Source organism: Pezoporus flaviventris, unplaced genomic scaffold, assembly GCF_033815535.1.
Source record: "Pezoporus flaviventris isolate CSIRO_AGI_PZ_B2104156 unplaced genomic scaffold, CSIRO_AGI_Pfla_v1 ptg000077l, whole genome shotgun sequence".
In the NCBI taxonomy this organism is placed as follows: Eukaryota; Metazoa; Chordata; class Aves; order Psittaciformes; family Psittacidae; genus Pezoporus; species Pezoporus flaviventris.
In genome coordinates, this window is record NW_026892625.1 from 185,225 (window position 1) to 204,500 (window position 19,276).

The window sequence follows — 19,276 nt, forward strand, 5'->3', positions numbered from 1 at the left end:
AAAGGAAATGAGATGATCTAAAATGTACCTCTTTACATTCATCTATCAAGTAAAATATTTTAAATCTTCCAGTTTTCCTTCTGCTTCTCCCTAAAATATTCTCTCCATGGGAGAAAACACACGGGGGTTTAATTCATTTTCCATTTATTGCAAATTGAACCTTTGATTTAGATCTTAACAGTCCTTCAACTTATTACAAGTCTAAAATGTGTATCACCAACAGCAGAATATAATTCTTCACACAAAAATTCCACTATATTCTTCACTCTCTATTCCTTGGCACATTAGAATAAGTGAAGAAGGCTACAGACTATTCCCTCATTACAGGTTCCTCTTCCTCACAATCTTGAAAAGAAATATTTCTGACTTTCCTCTTCTAACTGGATTGGGTAAAATTTCCTTACATTCCATAATTGATTTTCAAAATACTGCTGTCTAAATAACCTTCACTTTTCTGACCAGTGCAGTTTTAAAACCATGGGACTAAAATACTGGCCCCTAAGTAATAATGGTTCGACATGCCTTTAAAGGTTCTTTTTTTTTTCTTTTGGGGGAGGGGGAGTGTATAAATTTGAAGAATATATAATAAGGTTCTATAATAGAACTAACTGTTTCAAAGCTGTTTTAAATTCAGTGGGAATACTCACAATATATAGCATTAGAGATCATGGACAGAAATCTAAAATCACTACAAGGTATTTGCTATGTTTTCTTTTCCCTTCTTAGCATGTGAGCCTCCCCCATCTTCTCTCAGATCCCACTAACATAACCATTCTTAGGACAGTGCAGAAGAGCTTTAAACACAGGTTGATAAGTATCCTGTTTTAACATGAAGGCACAATGGATAATCTGCTAACAACTGAACTATGGTCTGCCATATGCGCAAAGGAAGTATTCAGCAACCAACCTGTCACAAACACTTACTGTTTCAGTAACCAACTCACCAAAGGACTTCACTTTATAAAATATACTACAAACTCTGGAACACAATTTATTATCAAAGACAATTGTAATTAAATGCAAAACTACTACAAAGAGAAAACAGATTCAGTGCATTAGAAAGCTTTACATTCTTCTTTGCATCTTAAATAACAAAGTTAAAGCAAGGAGTTTGGAAATAGATGCTAAATATGCAAAAAAAATAAATTCAATGCAAAATCACAAAATTTTAAGTTGATTTCCAATTAAATGGCATACATAAACACAATTATTTTATATAATTATAAAAATAGTTTGCATTTAAGGAAAAATGTTAAATGCAGCTGATAAGAAGAAATCATAATTGTCTGCAAGAGATGCTTTGATATGCGATTGTATCTAATACCAGTCAGACAATTTCTGTTTGTTTTGAATACTGCAACTGATGTCAATAGAGTTGTACCAGAGTCACAATGCTGTGACAGAGAAGAAATCAATTTCCAATATTTTAAATATGAGGATCTCACATTTTAAAAAGTGACAGGAGCAAAAATGCATGACAAAGCAAACAGGGCAAAAATAAAAATCCCCGAGACAGAACAGTTAGATTATTCTCATATTTGCCACATAGTCTACCACAAGTTCTTAGCATTCTTGATGTTGGCATGCCTGTTCAGGCAGACATTTCCTTCTCCATCAGATTTAGGGGGGTTATTTTTCAAATTTCAGTACTTAACAACAAATAATGTCTCCACATACACAGATGGCCAGATAAGCGTGTTTTACTCAGTAATTACTTTTAATGAAAAACAACGAGGTGGTTGGTGACAGGCAACATGCCCTCACTAAAGGGAAATCCTGCCCGACCAATTTGGTGGCCTTCTACGATGGGGCTACAGAACTGATGGACAGGGGTAGAGCAGTTGACGTCATCTACCTGGGCTTGTGCAAAGCATTCGACACTGTCCCACATGACATCCTTGTCTCTAAATTGGAGAGACATCGATTTGATAGGTGGACCACTCAGTGGATAAAGAACTGGCTGGATGGCAACACGCAAAGAGTTGTGGTCAACAGCTCATAGATATTCATGAAATGTACATTTATGATATTTTTTGTTTTTTATAGCTGAGCAGATCACAGAAATCATCACATACTGCAACGTTCACAGAAGAATCAGTTGACAAATTGAAGAGATATAGGCATTTTAGATAGCATAACAATGTACAAGATATTTAAAGATGCGTTATAATCACTCCGTATCCAGAACATCAAAAAAACAGAGCAGAATGCTGTCACACATTACTGAAACCCAGCACCTTTTACTGAGCACCATGACTGCATGCAACACGTGAAGTGTATTTTATCTTGTTATAAATTACTGAGATTAAACCTTGACAAAACTGGGATTAACAACTGTTCTCTGAAAACTATGTCAGTCTCTCGTGACCTCAAGTTACCTTTCTCCTCTGAGAAGTGACATCTCTAAGCTGGAGGTCTTTATCTTGCAGTCACCTAGATTGCTAAAATGGTAAAATATATAGAATATTTTTTTTATTTTTTTTTTTTTAAATTATCCTATATTTATGTTTTCTGACACACCATAGTAAACAGTGGATTCCCTCAACATATTGCCTAAGAAGGAAAAACTGGCAGCTGCTAATGACAGACCATGATTAAAATAGTGAACAATTTTGTTGAATATTGAATTTATTCTGACTCAAAATGGGAAGTAGAAAATGTTTTACTTAATTAAATAGCAGCATATACAGTAAAGTAATAATGTATATTGAATAACCTTCTTAATTATTACCTGTCATAGTAAAAAACAGCAGATACTCCTATGTATTCTACAGGTACCCTATAGGAGCCCATCTTACTTCTCCAGAACTGGCAAATGCCCATTAGAGCCACAAAGTGCTGGGCTGCCTTAAAGCTATGGGCTCCTTATGAAAACATAAACTTCTCCAAAATTTAAACATAGATTTTGAAAATAAGTAGATAAAATGACACTATTTCTCATTAAAATGTTCTCTGTTCTCATCAATCTCACTTCTATTATATTTGTAGTGAAGTGAATATTCTCCCTCTCTCCTGTCTTCCTGTACACAATTAATACCTGAGTTAAGTTTTCATGTTTCTAATTTCCCATTTTGTATATGTGACACCTTCCTAAAACTTACTTGACTTGTCTGACATGCTTGCCAGGTATGAGCACTTCTGCCAGGACAGATTTTTTTTTTTAATTATGCTTACTTTTGAGGAAATGTATAAATTTTCATACACCTTAACATGTGAATATGGCTTTTGGCCATAGAGGGTGAAAATCACTTTAAAAACCTGATAGTATGTCAAAAAAAACACAAGATTAAGAGAACTGTAAGGGTGGTGAGGAACTGGAATGGGTTGCCCAAGGAAGTTGTGAATGCTCCATCCCTGGCAGTGTTGAAGGCCAGGTTGGATAGAGCCTTGGGTGACATGGTTTAGTGTGAGGTGTCCCTGCCCATGGCAGGGGGGTTGGAACTAGATGATTTTAAGGTCCTTTCCAACCCTAACTATTCTATGATTCTATGATTCAGAAATCTACATGGTGTTCTTTTTAAAGAATATAAATGCCTGTTCTGAATATAAATAGATTTACTAGTTGCAAAGTGAAAGGACACAGAAGTGTAAGGAAGCCTACTCAGATGGGTTATTTAGGTTTCCCTATGGTTGTGCAGAGTCAATAAACCCATGAACTCTAATTGCATCATACTGGTTTTCAATTCCCTTCCCTTCAGACCTACAGTGAGATATCAGTTTTAAGGAAGCTGTAACACCTCAGTGTACAGACACATGTCATCACAAATATGCAACGTACTTTCCCGTTCCAGAAAATACCATTCACATCCTTCTAACCATTTCTATGAAAAACTAGAAGTTAACCACCAATTCAGCAAAAAATTTCAACACTAAATGAAAATAAAAGCCTTACAAATCATTACACATCTGCCGAATAAGGTTAAACATATTTTTCAAATGTACATTTTAGAGATAGTTGTATCCACCTTTAGTAATACATACTTGAGGGAAAACCTATCCTGTTTACATTGTGAAAGGCAAGAATACATTTTATTTAACAAAATACTATTACTAAGGGGAAACTACTTTTTCAGGGTATGTTGAGCAGTATGTTACATCTAAGGTGATTGGGAGACTCACAGGTTGACAGAAAGACATTTTTTAATGACAGAACTAAACTAAAATTAGGAAATAGATGCTAACACAGCTGTCATGACCTCTACACATTACTGACTAGCCACTAGGCTTGTAGTTTAGGAGAAGAGTATGCAGGTAACCAAGTTACAGACAGAAATGTTTAGCATTTACTATGTCAAAACTAATACTTTTTACTCCACTGTTGACTGTATTAAATATTCCTTAAAACTATACCACAATAAACTACCTGAAAATGATAACACAGCTAATGCTCCCATTACTCCACAATAAATACATATGCAAGTACATAAACATAAATCCTCACGTCCCAGCACAGACAGGAAATGCTGACGAGTCTTGTACAAAAATCATGAGACTTTTACAAAGCATATTTACAGAATTAGATTATTTCTTTGTATTTGATTTTACAATCAGTTCAATAAAATACTCTTGAAGAGATCTGTGAGAACTGATATCTTGTGTATCTTCAAAGTTACTTCGAGATACACAGAAGTATGCATGCATGTATTTCAACTATCTCAAATATGTGCTGGCAAGGAAGTTTTAAATTACTGTCTTTAAAATTTTACTACTATGGCTCCAACTTCAGCTTTAACTCTGCTCCCATGAAATCTTTCATCTTCTACTAACAGGCCATAAACAGATCACAGATTTTATGAAATGCAGTGTGTTCTACAAAACATATACATTTCAAACAAGATCCTGCCACTGTAAGATGACAGAACATGCAAATACCCTTCCAGACTACAGCCAGGAAGTAGATGTGGGGACAACAGGTAGACCTTTGTATGTGGAGCTTGCACAAAGAAGACACTGAAGATTTGTCAGCAGGAAGTATGCAGCTGATTGCTGATGGCCAGCTGCCTGCTGCTGGTGCAATGGGCAGCACCCAGACTGAGCGGGCAGAGGAAGACAAGATTTAGTAGGTGCGTCTTGATCCCCTAAGGTTATCTCATGTGACAGGAGCACCTGGAGGAACTGGGGGCAGATGAAAGCTGGCAGCTGTGTGCTGCCTGGAGTGCTCCAAGGCTGCCAAACAGTGATTACAAACATGTTAGCTCAGTGGCAGAATTAAAGCCCTCATTCAGGTTTATTTTGGGGTATGTCATGGTTTAAGCCCAGAAGGTAACTCAGAACCACACAGCTGCTCGCTCACTCCCCTCCCCCCCCTTCTTCCTCCCCCTGTTCCCAGAGGAATGGGAAAGAGAATCAAAAGAATGTAACTCCCATGGGTTGAGATAAGAACAGTCCAGTAACTAAGGTAGAATACAAAACTACTACAACTACCACTAATAATAATGATAAGGGAAATAACAAAGGGAGAGAATACAATTGCTCACCACTCGCTGACCAGTACCCAGCCCAACCCAAGCAGTGATCTGGGCCTTCCCATTGAATCCCCCCATTTTACATACTGGGCATTATGTGCTGTGGTATGGAATACCCCTTTGGCTAGTTTGGGTCAGGTGTCCTGTCTCTGCTTCCTCCCGGCTTCCTCTCCTCCCTGGCAGAGCACGAGACTGAGAAAGTCCTTGATCGAAGTAAACATTACTTGGCAACAACTAAAAACATCAGTGTTATCAGCACTGTTCCCAGACTAAAGTAAAAAATGCAGCACTGCTCCAGCTACTAAGAAGGAGAAAAATGACTGCTACTGCTGAACCCAGGACAGGGTAAGAAACCAATGTGCATACAGAGGATGGCGGAAAATTTGCCCTGCAGGCTGAAACCTAAGTACACCTTGACCTTTCCTTGCAAGCTTCTATAGAGTAGAGCAGGCTTGACTAAGGGACAAAACTGCTAAATAATAATTTAGAATGTTGTCCAAGCAACCTCCTCCATTTCTGACAAGCTGATACAGCTGACATTTGCTGCCCTCTACTTATTAAATAGGCAATCATATTCTGATTTCTAAAGCACTATTATTTTGCCAGATCAGCAGCAAAGGAAATCTGTTGCAGTGTTCAGATACAAGAGTTATGTGATTTTTCCACATTTACAGCTTGCTCCAAATGAAAATATCTCTTCTCTGGCACACACCTTCCCCTTTCCTTTCCTCCCTCACCCTTTCCTCTTTTCTGGCTGTGCCAACATGACAAACTAAGCACAAGGTTGTTTCTACCTAAGGAACACAGATATTTAGACAACATACCACTGAGGCAGAAGAGGAACTGGGAATTCAGTCTTGACATCTTCCTTGCGCAAATTGATCTGATATATATACACATACATATGTATATATATGTATTATATATATGTATATATTTAGATACATAAAAAGAAATTTTTAAAAAAGGAAGTACCATTGCATGCATTTCTCACTGCCTCTCCTGGAACCTCTGGATACATTTGTCAGTACTTAGGAGAAGCAAAGCCAAACCATCCTTATCACAAATCTCACACCACAAAGGTAGAAGAAAACACTTCCTTTATCTCTTCACTGAGCTCTGTTGTCTGGGCACCTAAAAGCAATTAGAAAAAGAGGGCTGCCACTCTCCACTTGTTTGGCAGCGCATCAAAATCCAAAAGCAGTAGCACTGCTTATTCCTACAGACATGGAAGGAAAAATACAGGAGATCTGAATGGCTTAAACCATGACACTTTCCTGCAGTGGAAGTCAAGATACCACTTTCAGAGAATTCATTTTACAACAGAAAGTTCCTGCTGGAGTATTTTGGTGAGATTCAGAAAAGCGAAGTCACCTTCAGCTTCAGAAATTCTTTACAAAGAGCTTATACCGTTCTAAACCCAAGTTCTGGAAATTCATATTTTAGTCCTGTTGCTTTATAATGAGAGAATACTTGTTAGAACGATCTTTTATTAGGCAGGACTCTATCATGAGTATCATGGAATTCAATGTAAACCACAGGGATGGATTTATCCTCCCCTAATCCCTTGTAATCTTTAAAAATAAAAATCCATTAAGTAGAGCAGAATTTGTAACAGGTATTGCTCTTTGAACATGATTTTGCAGAAGGAAATTATTACGTTGGACAGGATTGGATTTAATTTAGATTTCTCCTAGACTAATGAAGTAATTTTGGGTTAAGCTTGGGTTAGAGAAAAGACCAAAACCAAAATCTAGCCATTGACTCAACTCTAATTAATATACATTTCACCCAAGCAGGAATAAACCAATTTGACTTAGTTGGAAAATATTATGGCCATTCCTTTGATCCCATGGCATTTTCCCATCAATTACCCGGTTTTCTGACTCCCTCTACTGCAAGGGTAACACCACAACTTCATCTTCAGCCAAACAACTGCCATCAGCAGGATTTCCATGAAAGTATTCTGACTGATAACAGACAGGACCACTTCTCTCTGAAATGCAAGTTTAATGCTGGCATTTGAAGTCACTGCAACAACTTCATAACTTCAGGAAAAACTTGTACTCTAAAACCAAATCCATGTCAGTGTTGCATGGGCTTTAGACAGTACCAGAACAGTCTAAGCACTTTTCTGAAGTATTTTTCTGGGTACAAACAACAGACCTGCGGTAAAGGGAGAGTGAAAACAAAGTGACTCTGTTATCTAACCTTCTACATGCATTGACAAAAATGCTTTCATTCCTTCTGCATCACAGTTATAGCTTTGGTAACCTGATGAGGAAAACTATCTATGGAATAACTCGGTTCTGAGGAATCATTATTGCCCAAATGTTGTTTTCGGAAGTATTTAAACACAATTTAAAGTGGATTTATGGCAGTTTGGTTTAAACAGTATGCAGAGTGGTTGGAAGACTGGCTAATAAATGAAGTAAAATTAAGTTACAGAACAAAACATAAAATAATATTCATCTTACCAAATTAATATTTAAATATGTTCAAAGGACACAGTAATCTCCCTTTACATTTTCTTGATCACACCAATAAGCAAGAAGGGCACTTCTTAATGGTGTAAGTTCTGTGACAGAATTTTAACCTTTTTTTTTTATAAATTAGGAAGAAAACCAAAGTGCTACAGAATGGAAGACCCCAAAATATCCATAAAGGAGAATGTTTTGGAACAAAGCTAGTCTTTCTTTCCTCTTCATACTTGTACTAATTCCTTTATTTTGCATTCTAAGACAATGCTTTCTAGAGTTCTTTCAATGTTGTGACAAGTTTTTTTTCTTAAATATTTAAAAGACTTTCTTAACTATTTTAAATTACTTATTTTGGTATTTCACTTTCTCCCTCTGACTTTCTTTTTCATTAAGTATCCTGGACTATATTCTCCTTATCAGACTGGTTACATCTGTTTAACCACAACATAGATGTTCATCCATTTCTACCTGGCACAGAACCAGTTTTGAAGAGGACGTTTACAGGCTGCTTGGTTAGCAGAAGGAATGCAGTAGTGTCGCTGTTCAAACACAGGCATGCTGCAAAGTCTGAAACATTATTTACTGTCAGAATGTAGTAATGAAATAATTGTAATAATGAAATTATCAACTGCTTTACTGATATGAAAAAAAAAACCCTATCTGAGAATCATATCATTAAACAAGTAACAAAAGCTAAAACCTGCAGGTTTTTTGGATGCCTCCCTCTTCAGGCTTTTTAAAATACTCCCTAATAGCCACTTTAATATGGGCCAGAAGAATATCTGAGCAACAAAGGTCTTCAAACCTTCAAGAAACAGAAATCACAGAAACACACCTTCAAATCCAGCTCATTATCAAATCTGACAGTGTTACATTCATCAGCTTAAACAAAACTTGGAAGAAGCCCCGTTTCTGAGCTATGGGTCATATGCACATTTAAGAATAGCCCAGCTGGCAGTGAAGTTTTGAAATTTTTACATTTTTGTAGGAGTTGATTTAAAACTTTGAATTTTAAATAAAAAAGCCATGACAAAGACACTCCAATTGACTTTTATATTATAAAGCTGGGGTGTTGTTTTTTTTTTTCCTTTGGTTTGTGTGTTTGTTTTTATTTTAAATTTATTTTTTATTTTGGCAGTGCCAGTACAATTTGAGACATCAGCATATAATCATTTGTCCTGGGTTCAGCTGTAGCAGCCATTTTTCTCAGTCTTAGTAGCTGGTGCAGTGCTGTGGTTTTGACTTTCAGCCTGGGAACAACGCTGATAACACTGATGTTTTTAGTTGCTGCTCAGTAATGTTTACTCTGACCAAGGACTTTCTGAGTCTCATGCTCTGCCAAGAAGGAGGGGAAGCCAGGAGGAAGAAGAGACAGGACACTGGGAGCAGGGGGAGGAAGGGGGGGAGTAAGCGAGCGGCTGCATGGCTCTGGGTTGCCGGCTGGGCTTAAACCACAACATTATTATTCAAATACAGAAAAAAGTATTAAAAATATTAAATGAAAATCTTGCCAGTCCCACATCCCCACTCCCCTTTGCAAAAGTTAATGCAAAATAATGTTTTTATTAAATATATTTGAATATTTCATGTGAAAGTCTTTAAACTAGTTGAAAAAATAGCTTTAGAACACTAATTACTAAAACCAGAGACATGCTTATATTTCTTATGGTTTCAAACAGGTAGAATGAATTTCAACTTCAGAGAGAGGCATGGTGCTAGCAAATTATACACTTTTATTAGAAGGGTGGGAAAAAGGTAGGGCTACTATATAAAACAATGGGGTGCAGCACTCACACAGAAAACCTTGTATTCATTCTGCATTTACTCAAACATGTTATCATACCCAGGAAAACTGCTACTTTAAAATAACCCCTGTTTGATCTAAGCATTTTTAATTAGGTTACCACCAAAATATTTTCTACCTCTTCACTAATACCACTATTACCATTACTCAGAATACACTTCATACGCTTTCTTTCATTCACGTCAGCACACCGTCACTCCCTCTAGTGTGCAAGAAACATAGCTCATATGGACAATCTGAATTTTCATACAAGGGAGAAGCACTCCTGCAGCTACACCAAAATCAACTACACTGGCTGGAGTGACAGACTTCCATCACAGCTACAAAGAGAACTACTCTGACTAGAAAATGTGGGTTTAGTAGCCCTATTGTTTAATTTGATTTCCTCAAGTTTCCAATGGCTGAAAAGGAACTACCATAAATGCAAATATTGTGGCAGCAAGAAATGCATTAATTTTTACCTTGCTTTCACTTCCAAGCAGCGTGGTAGCTTTAGTTCTCAACTCAACAGCAAGTTTTGCCTGCCAACAATTATTTTCACAAATCTGATTCTTCCTTTGCATACAGTGGCTACATGCTAAACTCAAGTAGTATTAAAAACACTTTGTCTTTTCCTGCCAAAGAATTTATTTCATTTGAATACTTGCTTGACAAACCCAACTCTGTAAACACTAAGGTATGGTCTAATTTTACAAGAACTCATTTCAGCAAATCTTACTAAATAATTGCATAATGAAAAAAAAAAAGGCAAATCTCACCATGTACTTCGAATTTTTTTTGACTGATATAGATATAAGATCTGTATAGCTAACGGAACTGTAGAATACTGCCAACAGGGAAACAAGACAAGAAGAACAGGTGAATACAAAAGAACTCGTTATATGCATTTTTCTGTATATATTACCTTCTAATGTATGATTATTACGTCCTAGTGCATATATCTAAAGAAGTTGGCTAAAAATAAATCATTAGTTTGCTTCAAATGATGCTGCAATTTCTTTTTAAAATAGGAATGGCTTTCAACTGATAGATATTTTACTCTAATTGATTTAAGTTACAACCCAATCCTAAAACATGAGATGCCATAAGCAAAGGACAATCACTCTCATCTACAGCAAATTAAGGTACTCAGTAGTTCACAAACTGTTATTCTTAAAATAACATATTGAAACTACATCTGAAATTATTTGATAATTTTTAGATTATTGTAATTTAGACCGATGAGTAAATAGTCCAGTGAATCACACTGTAGAGAAAATATCTGGTGATTATATTACTTGAAAGACTATTAACAGAACAAAATTGTTAAGTAGCACATTTCTAAGAAAGTGACATTTTACAAAAAGACAAAGACATATATTTTTCCACCAAAACCTAGTGTTGCTGTCATCAACAACCCAACAAAAGCTACATCTACCTAAAATGGAAATGTAAATATAATGTATGGAAATATTCTCTTAAAAAAATCTCCTTAGGCTTCACATGTATTAATGTATTAGTTTGCAAACATGAAGATCAAAGTCAAAGGAATAAATACATCCTAAAAAGTTTTTTAGTCAGACTTTTATTAGCAATATACAAGTAGCAAGGAATAAAAAATTAATATGTTTAAGCCTTGAAATATCAAGTGTAATGATCTCTAGCTCTGCTTACCTCCTTTGCTTTCTGTTTCAGTCTGGCTTGCTCTGGGTCTTCTTGCCTTGAGCGACTCTACATGTTTTAAAAAATGGGGAAAAAACATTAAGAGATAGTTTAAGAACCCTTCCTCTGTTGCAGTAAGTTAAAACATAGCAAAGAAAGGGGTACAGGATACAAGGTATCAAAGATGGGATGCTTAAACTCATAGAAGTGCAATTTCAAACCTGTAGGAATTAACCTAAAGACTGTTAAATATTCAGTTGCAAATAAGATCAACCTGTCCTGGGTTCAGCAGTAGCAGTCATGTTTTTTCCTTTGTGGTAGCTGGTGCAGTGCTGTGTTTTGACTTCCAGCCTGAGAACAGTGTTGGTGAAGCCGATGTTTTCAGTTGTTGCTAAGTGATGTTTACCCTGACCAAGGACTTTGTGAGGCTCATGCTCTGCCAGGGAGGAGGGGAAGCTGTGAGGAAGCAGGGACAGGGCGCCTGACCCGGGCTAGCCAAGGAGGTATTCCATACCACAGCACGTCATGCCCGGGGTGAGGGGTAACTGGGAGTTACCCGGAAGGACACAGGCTTCCGGGTGGAACTCGTTTTCTTGGCCGGTGGTATCGTATTCTCTTCCCTTGTTATTTTCCCTTATCATTGTTGTAGTTGATAGTAGCGGTGGTGATTTGTGTTGTACATTGGTTGCTGGACTGTTCTTGTCTCAACCCGTAGGAGTTGCACTCTCTCGATCCTCCTCCCTGTTCCTCCGGGAGCAGGGAAGGGGAGAGACCCCGTGGGGGATGGACACGGACCTCGACTGTTGTCAGCTCGGCACCACTCACTGGGAGTGAGTGAACAAGTTACCTGACTGGGTTTAAACCACGACAGTTCTTTTTGGCGCCCAACGTGGGGCACGAGGGGTTGAGATAAGAACAGATCTGACTGGATTGATAGTCACTCGTCACAATGCTGATTTATTGGCTCTCAAGGTTGTTCCTCTTGATCTCACAGTTTCAGTATATCGTATCTTACGTCCATCCGGTATTTGCTGTATTAGTGGTTCTCAAGTGTGAGGCTTGGGCTAAGGTTTTTGTCCCATTGTACTTTATGGTAATGACTTGTAATACAATAGAATCATTGATCATGAAACTGATCTGGCTTATGTTCCCAGTGTGGTCACCACCTTTATACTTTGGGAGGTATATGATGGAGGTGCTTAGCAATTACACATCTTTTTTCTCCTTCTCAGGTGCTCAACCTGTGAAGGAGACATCCTTTTACCCTCCTAGTCGTCCCCCCAGACCATTTACATTTGAGAGTTTTGAATTTTTTGAATGGCCTTTTAATGCTGTTGAGACTTGTTTGCTGATGGCGATGGGAATCACCACGCTAACAAGCATACAGAGTGTGTTTTGCCCACTACTGATTTCAAGAGTTAAGCAGAGTCAGGTTTGGGTCTTGTCTGGGGTCAAACGACGATGTAGGAGGACCAAGAGATTTTCCCTGAGGCTGGACAGCCATGAGTGGCAGGGTGTGTGGGATAGTATGGGCAAGTATCTAGGTCAGTGGGCCCCTCCAGTACTTTGGAATTTCACTACCGAACAACTGCAAAATCCAGAAGAATTAGTAAAACACTTAAATGAGGTGTGTGGTCATTCTGGCCATACCAGAGATGGACAAATCATGGCAACGTGCTGGGGCTTGGCCTATGCTTACAGGGCCTTGTTCAACACTATCCAGCACCTTCAAAAGGAAAAGAATGTCGGCGGATCTGAGGGCAAAGCAACAGTCGCTACTCAAACTTTGGCTGCAATGAACAGCACAGCTACCCCAGCGGCAAGTACAGCAGCTGCTCAAAATTCAACTGCAACAGACAGCGCAGTTACCCCAGCTCCAAGCACAGCAGCTGCACCAACCCCAGCGACAAGTACAGTCGCTACCCAAACTTTGGCCTCAATGAACAGAGCAGCTACCCCAGTGGCAAGTACAGCAGCTGCTCAAACTTCAACTGCAACAGACAGCGTGGTTACCCCAGCTCCAAGCACAGCAGCTACACCACCCCCAGCAACAAGTACAGTTGCTACTCAAACCACAGTGATAATCACTGCAGCCACACCAGAGGACCAATTCGTACCAATATCGGTTGCCCCTGTACGCAAGAGAACAAGCAAAAAGGAGGCAAAAAGGGTGAAGTGAGATGAAGAACCAATGAATTCACCACCCGGTCCAGAATCTGATCAGGAGTCATCATCACATGACGAAGAAGAAGAAGAAGAGGTGACTTCTCGACCTCGGACCTCAACCGAGCTGCAGAATATGCGAAAAGATTTTACCCGTCAACCAGGGGAGCACATCATCACCTGGTTACTCTGATGCTGGGACAATGGGGCCGATGGTCACGAGCTAGAAGGTACAGAAGCTAAGCAGCTGGGATCACTTCCTAGAGAAGGGGGAATTGACAAAGCAATTGCAAGAGAGAAAAAGTCCCTCAGCCTTTGGAGGCGGCTCTTGGCAGCTGTGAAAGAAAGGGTTCCGTACAAGGACGATGTTACAAGTCATTCGGCCAAGTGGACTACTATAGACAAAGGCATCCAGTCTCTGAGGGAATCGGCCATCGTAGAGATGATCTATCACATCAAGCCGAATAACGGGGATACACCTATAGATCCAGATGAAGTTGAATGTACACGACCCATGTGGCGAAAACTTACACGGAATGCACCGTCATCATATGCCCATTCATTGGCAACAGTAACCTGGAATGACATAGTACCACTAACAGTGGATGAAATGGTTCATAAACTCCGAGAGTTCGAAGACAATCTCACCCCTTCCATCATCTCAGCTGTGAAAAAACTGTCCCAGGACCTCGACAAATTGAGGGACGATCTATCTGATTTATCCAGCTCCTCACGTGTACCAACACACGTCTCAGCTATTAACAAAAGGCGTCCTATTGTTCAAGAGAGGAGATACAGGAGGTATACGCCACGGGGTACCCTATGGTTTTACCTGCTGGATCATGGAGAAGACATGACAAAGTGGGATGGAAAATCTACTTCAGCTTTGGAGGAAAAGGTGAGTGAACTGAAGAGGGGAGCAAGGGCCAAGACTGATCGTCCCATGAGAGCTACGGCTTCATTCTCTGGTGAGCAGTTTCCCACATGGAATGGAAGAGCTGATTTCAGTCCAGCTCCTGTGATAATGAAGAATAATCCCTTTCACCACGACTTAAGTGTCCAATGCTGTGACGACCATTAGAGGGGCCCTGCCTCCAGCCAGGTGGAGGTAGGTGTCCTGGGTTCAGCAGTAGCAGTCATTTTTCCCCTTCTTGGTAGCTGGCGTAGTGCAGTGTTTTGAATTTCAGCTCGGGAACAGAGCTGGTAACAAGGATGTTTTCGTTTGGCCAAGGACTTTGTGAGCCTCATGCTCTGCCAGGGGGGAGGGGAAGCCAGGAGGAAGCAGAGACAGGACACCTGACCCAAACTGACCAAAGAGGTATTCCATACCACAGCACGTCATGCCCGGGAGGTAACTGGGAGTTAGCCGGAAGGGCTGGGAGACTGCAGGGTTGGAGGAGGTATCGGTCGGAGCTTGGTCGGGCTTGGGGGCCGAGTTATCGGTCAGCTGGTGCTGAGGTGTTGTATTCTCTTCCCTTGTTATTTCCTTTATCATTATTATCATTGGTGGTAGCAGTAGTGATTTGTGTTATACCTTAGTTACTAAACTGTTCTTATCTCAACCCGTGGGAGTTGCATTCTTTTCAATTCTCCTCTCCATCCCTCCAAGAGCAGGGGGGGGGGGAAGTGAGCGAACGAATTACCTGACTGGGTTTAAACCACAACAGTTCTTTTTGGCGCCCAACGTGGGGCACGAAGGGTTGAGATAACGACAGATCTGACCAGATTAATAGTCACTCATCACAATGACGATTTATTGGCTCTCAGAGTTGTTTCTCTTGATCTCACAGCTTCAGAATGTTGTAACTTACGTAGAGCCAGTATTTGCTGTGTTAGTGTTTATCAAGTGTGGGGCTTGGGCTAAGGTTCTTGTCTCACTGTGCTTTATGGCAATGGCTTGTAATACGGGTGGGCTCCAGCAGCAGGGTGGGACGGACGTGGCCGTGGACTTGTACCTGGCCGTCCGGCTGCTCTTCACCGGCCTGGCCTCACCCTACTCTCCATCTTCGTGAGGCTGCGGGGAGCCGAGGGGGAGCGGACCCGGGAGCCGGCGGCAGCCGAACCGGCCCGGGAGAGCGGCCCCGGGGACCGAGCGGCGGCGGGAGCGGGGCCGGAGGCCGCGAGGGGACGGCTGCCGGTGGAGGAGGTCGGGGCGGTCGAGGAGAGGAAGGAGGCGGCTGCCGAGCAGCGGGAGAAGGCGGCGGAGGAGCCGAGCCCCGCGGGGGAGCTGAGACCCGCGGCCGAGCCCAGCCCCGCGACGGCCGAGAGCATCCCCCGGAAGCCGCCTGCCGAGCCCCAGGAGGATGCAGGAGACCACGCAGCATTTCCCAGCAAGGCAGAGGAGGAAGAGCTGGACTCAGAGAAGCTGGTGGTGGGAGAGCCGGCAAGCACAGCAGCTACACCAGCCCCAGTGACAAGTACAGCAGCATCAACTGAGAGTTCTGAAGGTTTTGAATGGCCTTTGGGTATCCTTGGGACCTGCCTGCTGATTGTGATGGGGATCAGCATATTGGCACACATACAGACTGTGTTTTACCCACAACCATTTTGTCTGATCTCAAAAGTTAAGCAGAGTCAGGTTTGGGTCTTGTCTGGGGTTAGACGACAATATAGGGGGACCAAGAGGTTTTCCCCAAGGCTGGAGAGTCATGAGTGGCAGGGTGTGTGGGACAGTATGGGCAAGTATCTAGTCCACTGGGACCCTCCAGTGCTTTGGAAGCATCGGAGATGGAAGGCAGCTGTATGGAGTCCCCAGCAACAAGCTGCAGAAACTGCTTAAGGGGACAGTGAATTATTTTAAGCCTGGTGGGCCCATGGCACTTCAGGCCATCAGAGCAGAGATGCAAAAGAGATGGACTCATGATCGAGGGGTGGACTTAGCAATGGACACTATTGCCCAGGTTATTCACAAGTGTGAACACTGCACACAGTGTCTCCTGCTCTGGAAGACTGTTACAAGAGGTGGAGCCTGACATCATGGACCAGATGGACTCAGCAGCTTTATAGGGACTGGTCCATGCACTAAGATAAGAGTGCACTGAGATAAGAGTGATGGTATATTGAAAATGTGGGATCTGAGCATGACGTGAATGGTATGGAATAAGGGGTGGATAATGTCCTGGGTTCAGCAGTAGCAGTCATTTTTCCCCTTCTTGGTAGCTGGTGTAGTGCAGTGTTTTGAATTTCAGCTCGGGAACAGAGCTGGTAACAAGGATGTTTTCGTTTGGCCAAGGACTTTGTGAGCCTCATGCTCTGCCAGGGGGGAGGGGAAGCCAGGAGGAAGCAGAGACAGGACACCTGACCCAAACGGACCAAAGAGGTATTCCATACCACAGCACGTCATGCCCGGGAGGTAACTGGGAGTTAGCCGGAAGGGCTGGGAGACTGCAGGGTTGGAGGAGGTATCGGTCGGAGCTTGGTCGGGCTTGGGGGCCGAGTTATCGGTCAGCTGGTGCTGAGGTGTTGTATTCTCTTCCCTTGTTATTTCCTTTATCATTATTATCATTGGTGGTAGCAGTAGTGATTTGTGTTATACCTTAGTTACTAAACTGTTCTTATCTCAACCCGTGGGAGTTGCATTCTTTTCAATTCTCCTCTCCATCCCTCCAAGAGCGGGGGGGGGGGAAGTGAGCGAACGAATTACCTGACTGGGTTTAAACCACAACAGTAGGGGACAATCAGATTTACTGGACTGTGTGGATCAGATGGCCTGGCACATCAGTCCCACAGAAGTATAAGGCTCTAGTAGATACCGGTGCACAGTGTACCCTGATGCCATCAAGCTGTCAAGGGGTGGAACCCATCTATATTTCTGGAGTAACAGGAGGATCCCAAGAGTTGACTGTGCTGGAGGCTGAAATCAGCCTGACTGGGAGGAAATGGCAAAAGCACCCTATTGTGACTGGTCCAGAGGCTCCATGCATCCTCGGCATAGACTACCTCAAGAGAGGGTACTTCAAAGACCCAAAACAGTACCGGTGGGCTTTTGGTATTGCCGCTTTGGAGACTGAGGAAATTGAGCAGCTGTCCACTTTGCCTGGTCTCTCAGAAGATCCCTCTGCTGTGGGGTTGCTGAAAGTTGAAGAACAACAAGTGCCAATTGCGACCACAACAGTGCACCGGCGGCAATATCGCACCAACCGAGACTCCCTGATTCCCATCCATCAGTTGATCCGTAGACTGGAGAGTCAGGGGGTGATCAGCAGGACCCGCTCACCCTTTAATAGCCCCATATGGCCAGTGCAAAAGTCTAATGGAGAATGGAGACTAACAGTAGACTATCGTGGCCTGAATGAAGTCACACCACCATTGAGTGCTGCCGTACCGGACATGCTAGAACTTCAGTATGAACTGGAGTCAAAGGCAGCCAAGTGGTATGACACAACTGATATTGCCAATGCATTTTTCTCAATTCCTCTGGCAGCAGAGTGCAGGCCACAGTTTGCTTTTACTTGGAGGGGTGTCCAGTTCACTTGGAACTGACTGCCCCAGCGGTGGAAACACAGCCCTACCATTTGCCATGGACTGATCCAGACTGCACTGGAACAGGGGCAAGCACCAGAACACCTGCAATACATTGATGACATTATTGTGTTGGACGATACAACGGAAGAAGTCTTTGAGAAAGGGAGGAAAATAATCCAAATCCTGCTGAAAGCTGGTTTTGCCATAAAACAGAGTGAGGTCAAGGGACCTGCACAGGAGATTCAATTATTGGGAATAAAATGGCAACCAACAAGTGGATAAAGCGGCTAAGATTGAAGTGGCTCAGATGGACTTAGATTTTCCCTTATCATTGTTGTAGTTGATAGTAGCGGTGGTGATTTGTGTTGTACATTGGTTGCTGGACTGTTCTTGTCTCAACCCGTAGGAGTTGCACTCTCTCGATCCTCCTCCCCGTTCCTCCGGGAGCAGGGAAGGGGAGAGCCCCGGTGGGGGGGGGGACACGGACCTCAATTGTTGTCAGCTCGGCACCACTCACTGGGAGTGAGTGAACAAGTTACCTGACTGGGTTTAAACCACAACACTACCCTAGATTTAAATTAAAGAAAAACAAAACAGAAAACCCAAGCAAACACCAAAAAAGCAATATGTTTTTGTCAATGCTAAAGTTTCCATACAGGTTTAGATTTCAATAATTTAATACAAACAAATTCAAGAGCAGAAGTGACACCCTTTCCATTATCTGAACTTTTTAATTTAAACTCCTTACAGTCACTTATTTTAAAATGATCTACTGTTTTCAACTAAGCTTTTATTCAGCTGTTGGTAGAGAATGTGGAGAGAACAGTTGTAAAGTCACCCTTAATATAAGTCATTAAAAACTCATATTAAAGATGTTACTATCCATATGAGCTTACTTTGAGTACAGCATACAAATACGCTTAAACTCATTCATGCACTACTAATGATATTAATGTTATAATTTTTTAAATTGAAGAAATATTATCAAATGGCAACTTTAATATTTTCCTTCAAAACCAAGAACAATAGCTCTAAAATGCCATTCAGAATAACTACTTAATTATAAGAACAATCATTAACAGGACATATCCTGGGATACAGACTGCTTTACAACCATATGTTAAAACTATTAAATTCTTATTTATGCTCACTAGGAATACTCAAATAGATGGAATTCAAAGCTCAAGATGTAGATAATATATTCATTATACTTTTCAATGGCATGATTGGTCAGTATTCAGAAAAGGTTGCATGAAAAC

At 41.3% G+C, this 19,276-nt stretch overlaps 2 protein-coding genes across 3 annotated transcripts in view; both read right to left on the minus strand.

The window, feature by feature from the left end:
- Positions 1-19,276, minus strand: part of LOC133279422 (transcription initiation factor TFIID subunit 4-like) — a 243,767-nt gene that overhangs the window by 102,421 nt on the left and 122,070 nt on the right. The window contains exon 13 of the mRNA XM_061473128.1: positions 11,403-11,459. Coding sequence (XP_061329112.1) covers positions 11,403-11,459 — 57 coding nt within the window. The remainder of the gene's footprint in view (positions 1-11,402; positions 11,460-19,276) is intronic.
- LOC133279421 (granule associated Rac and RHOG effector protein 1-like) overlaps positions 1-19,276 on the minus strand; it is a 340,966-nt gene that overhangs the window by 71,883 nt on the left and 249,807 nt on the right. The window lies entirely within an intron of this gene.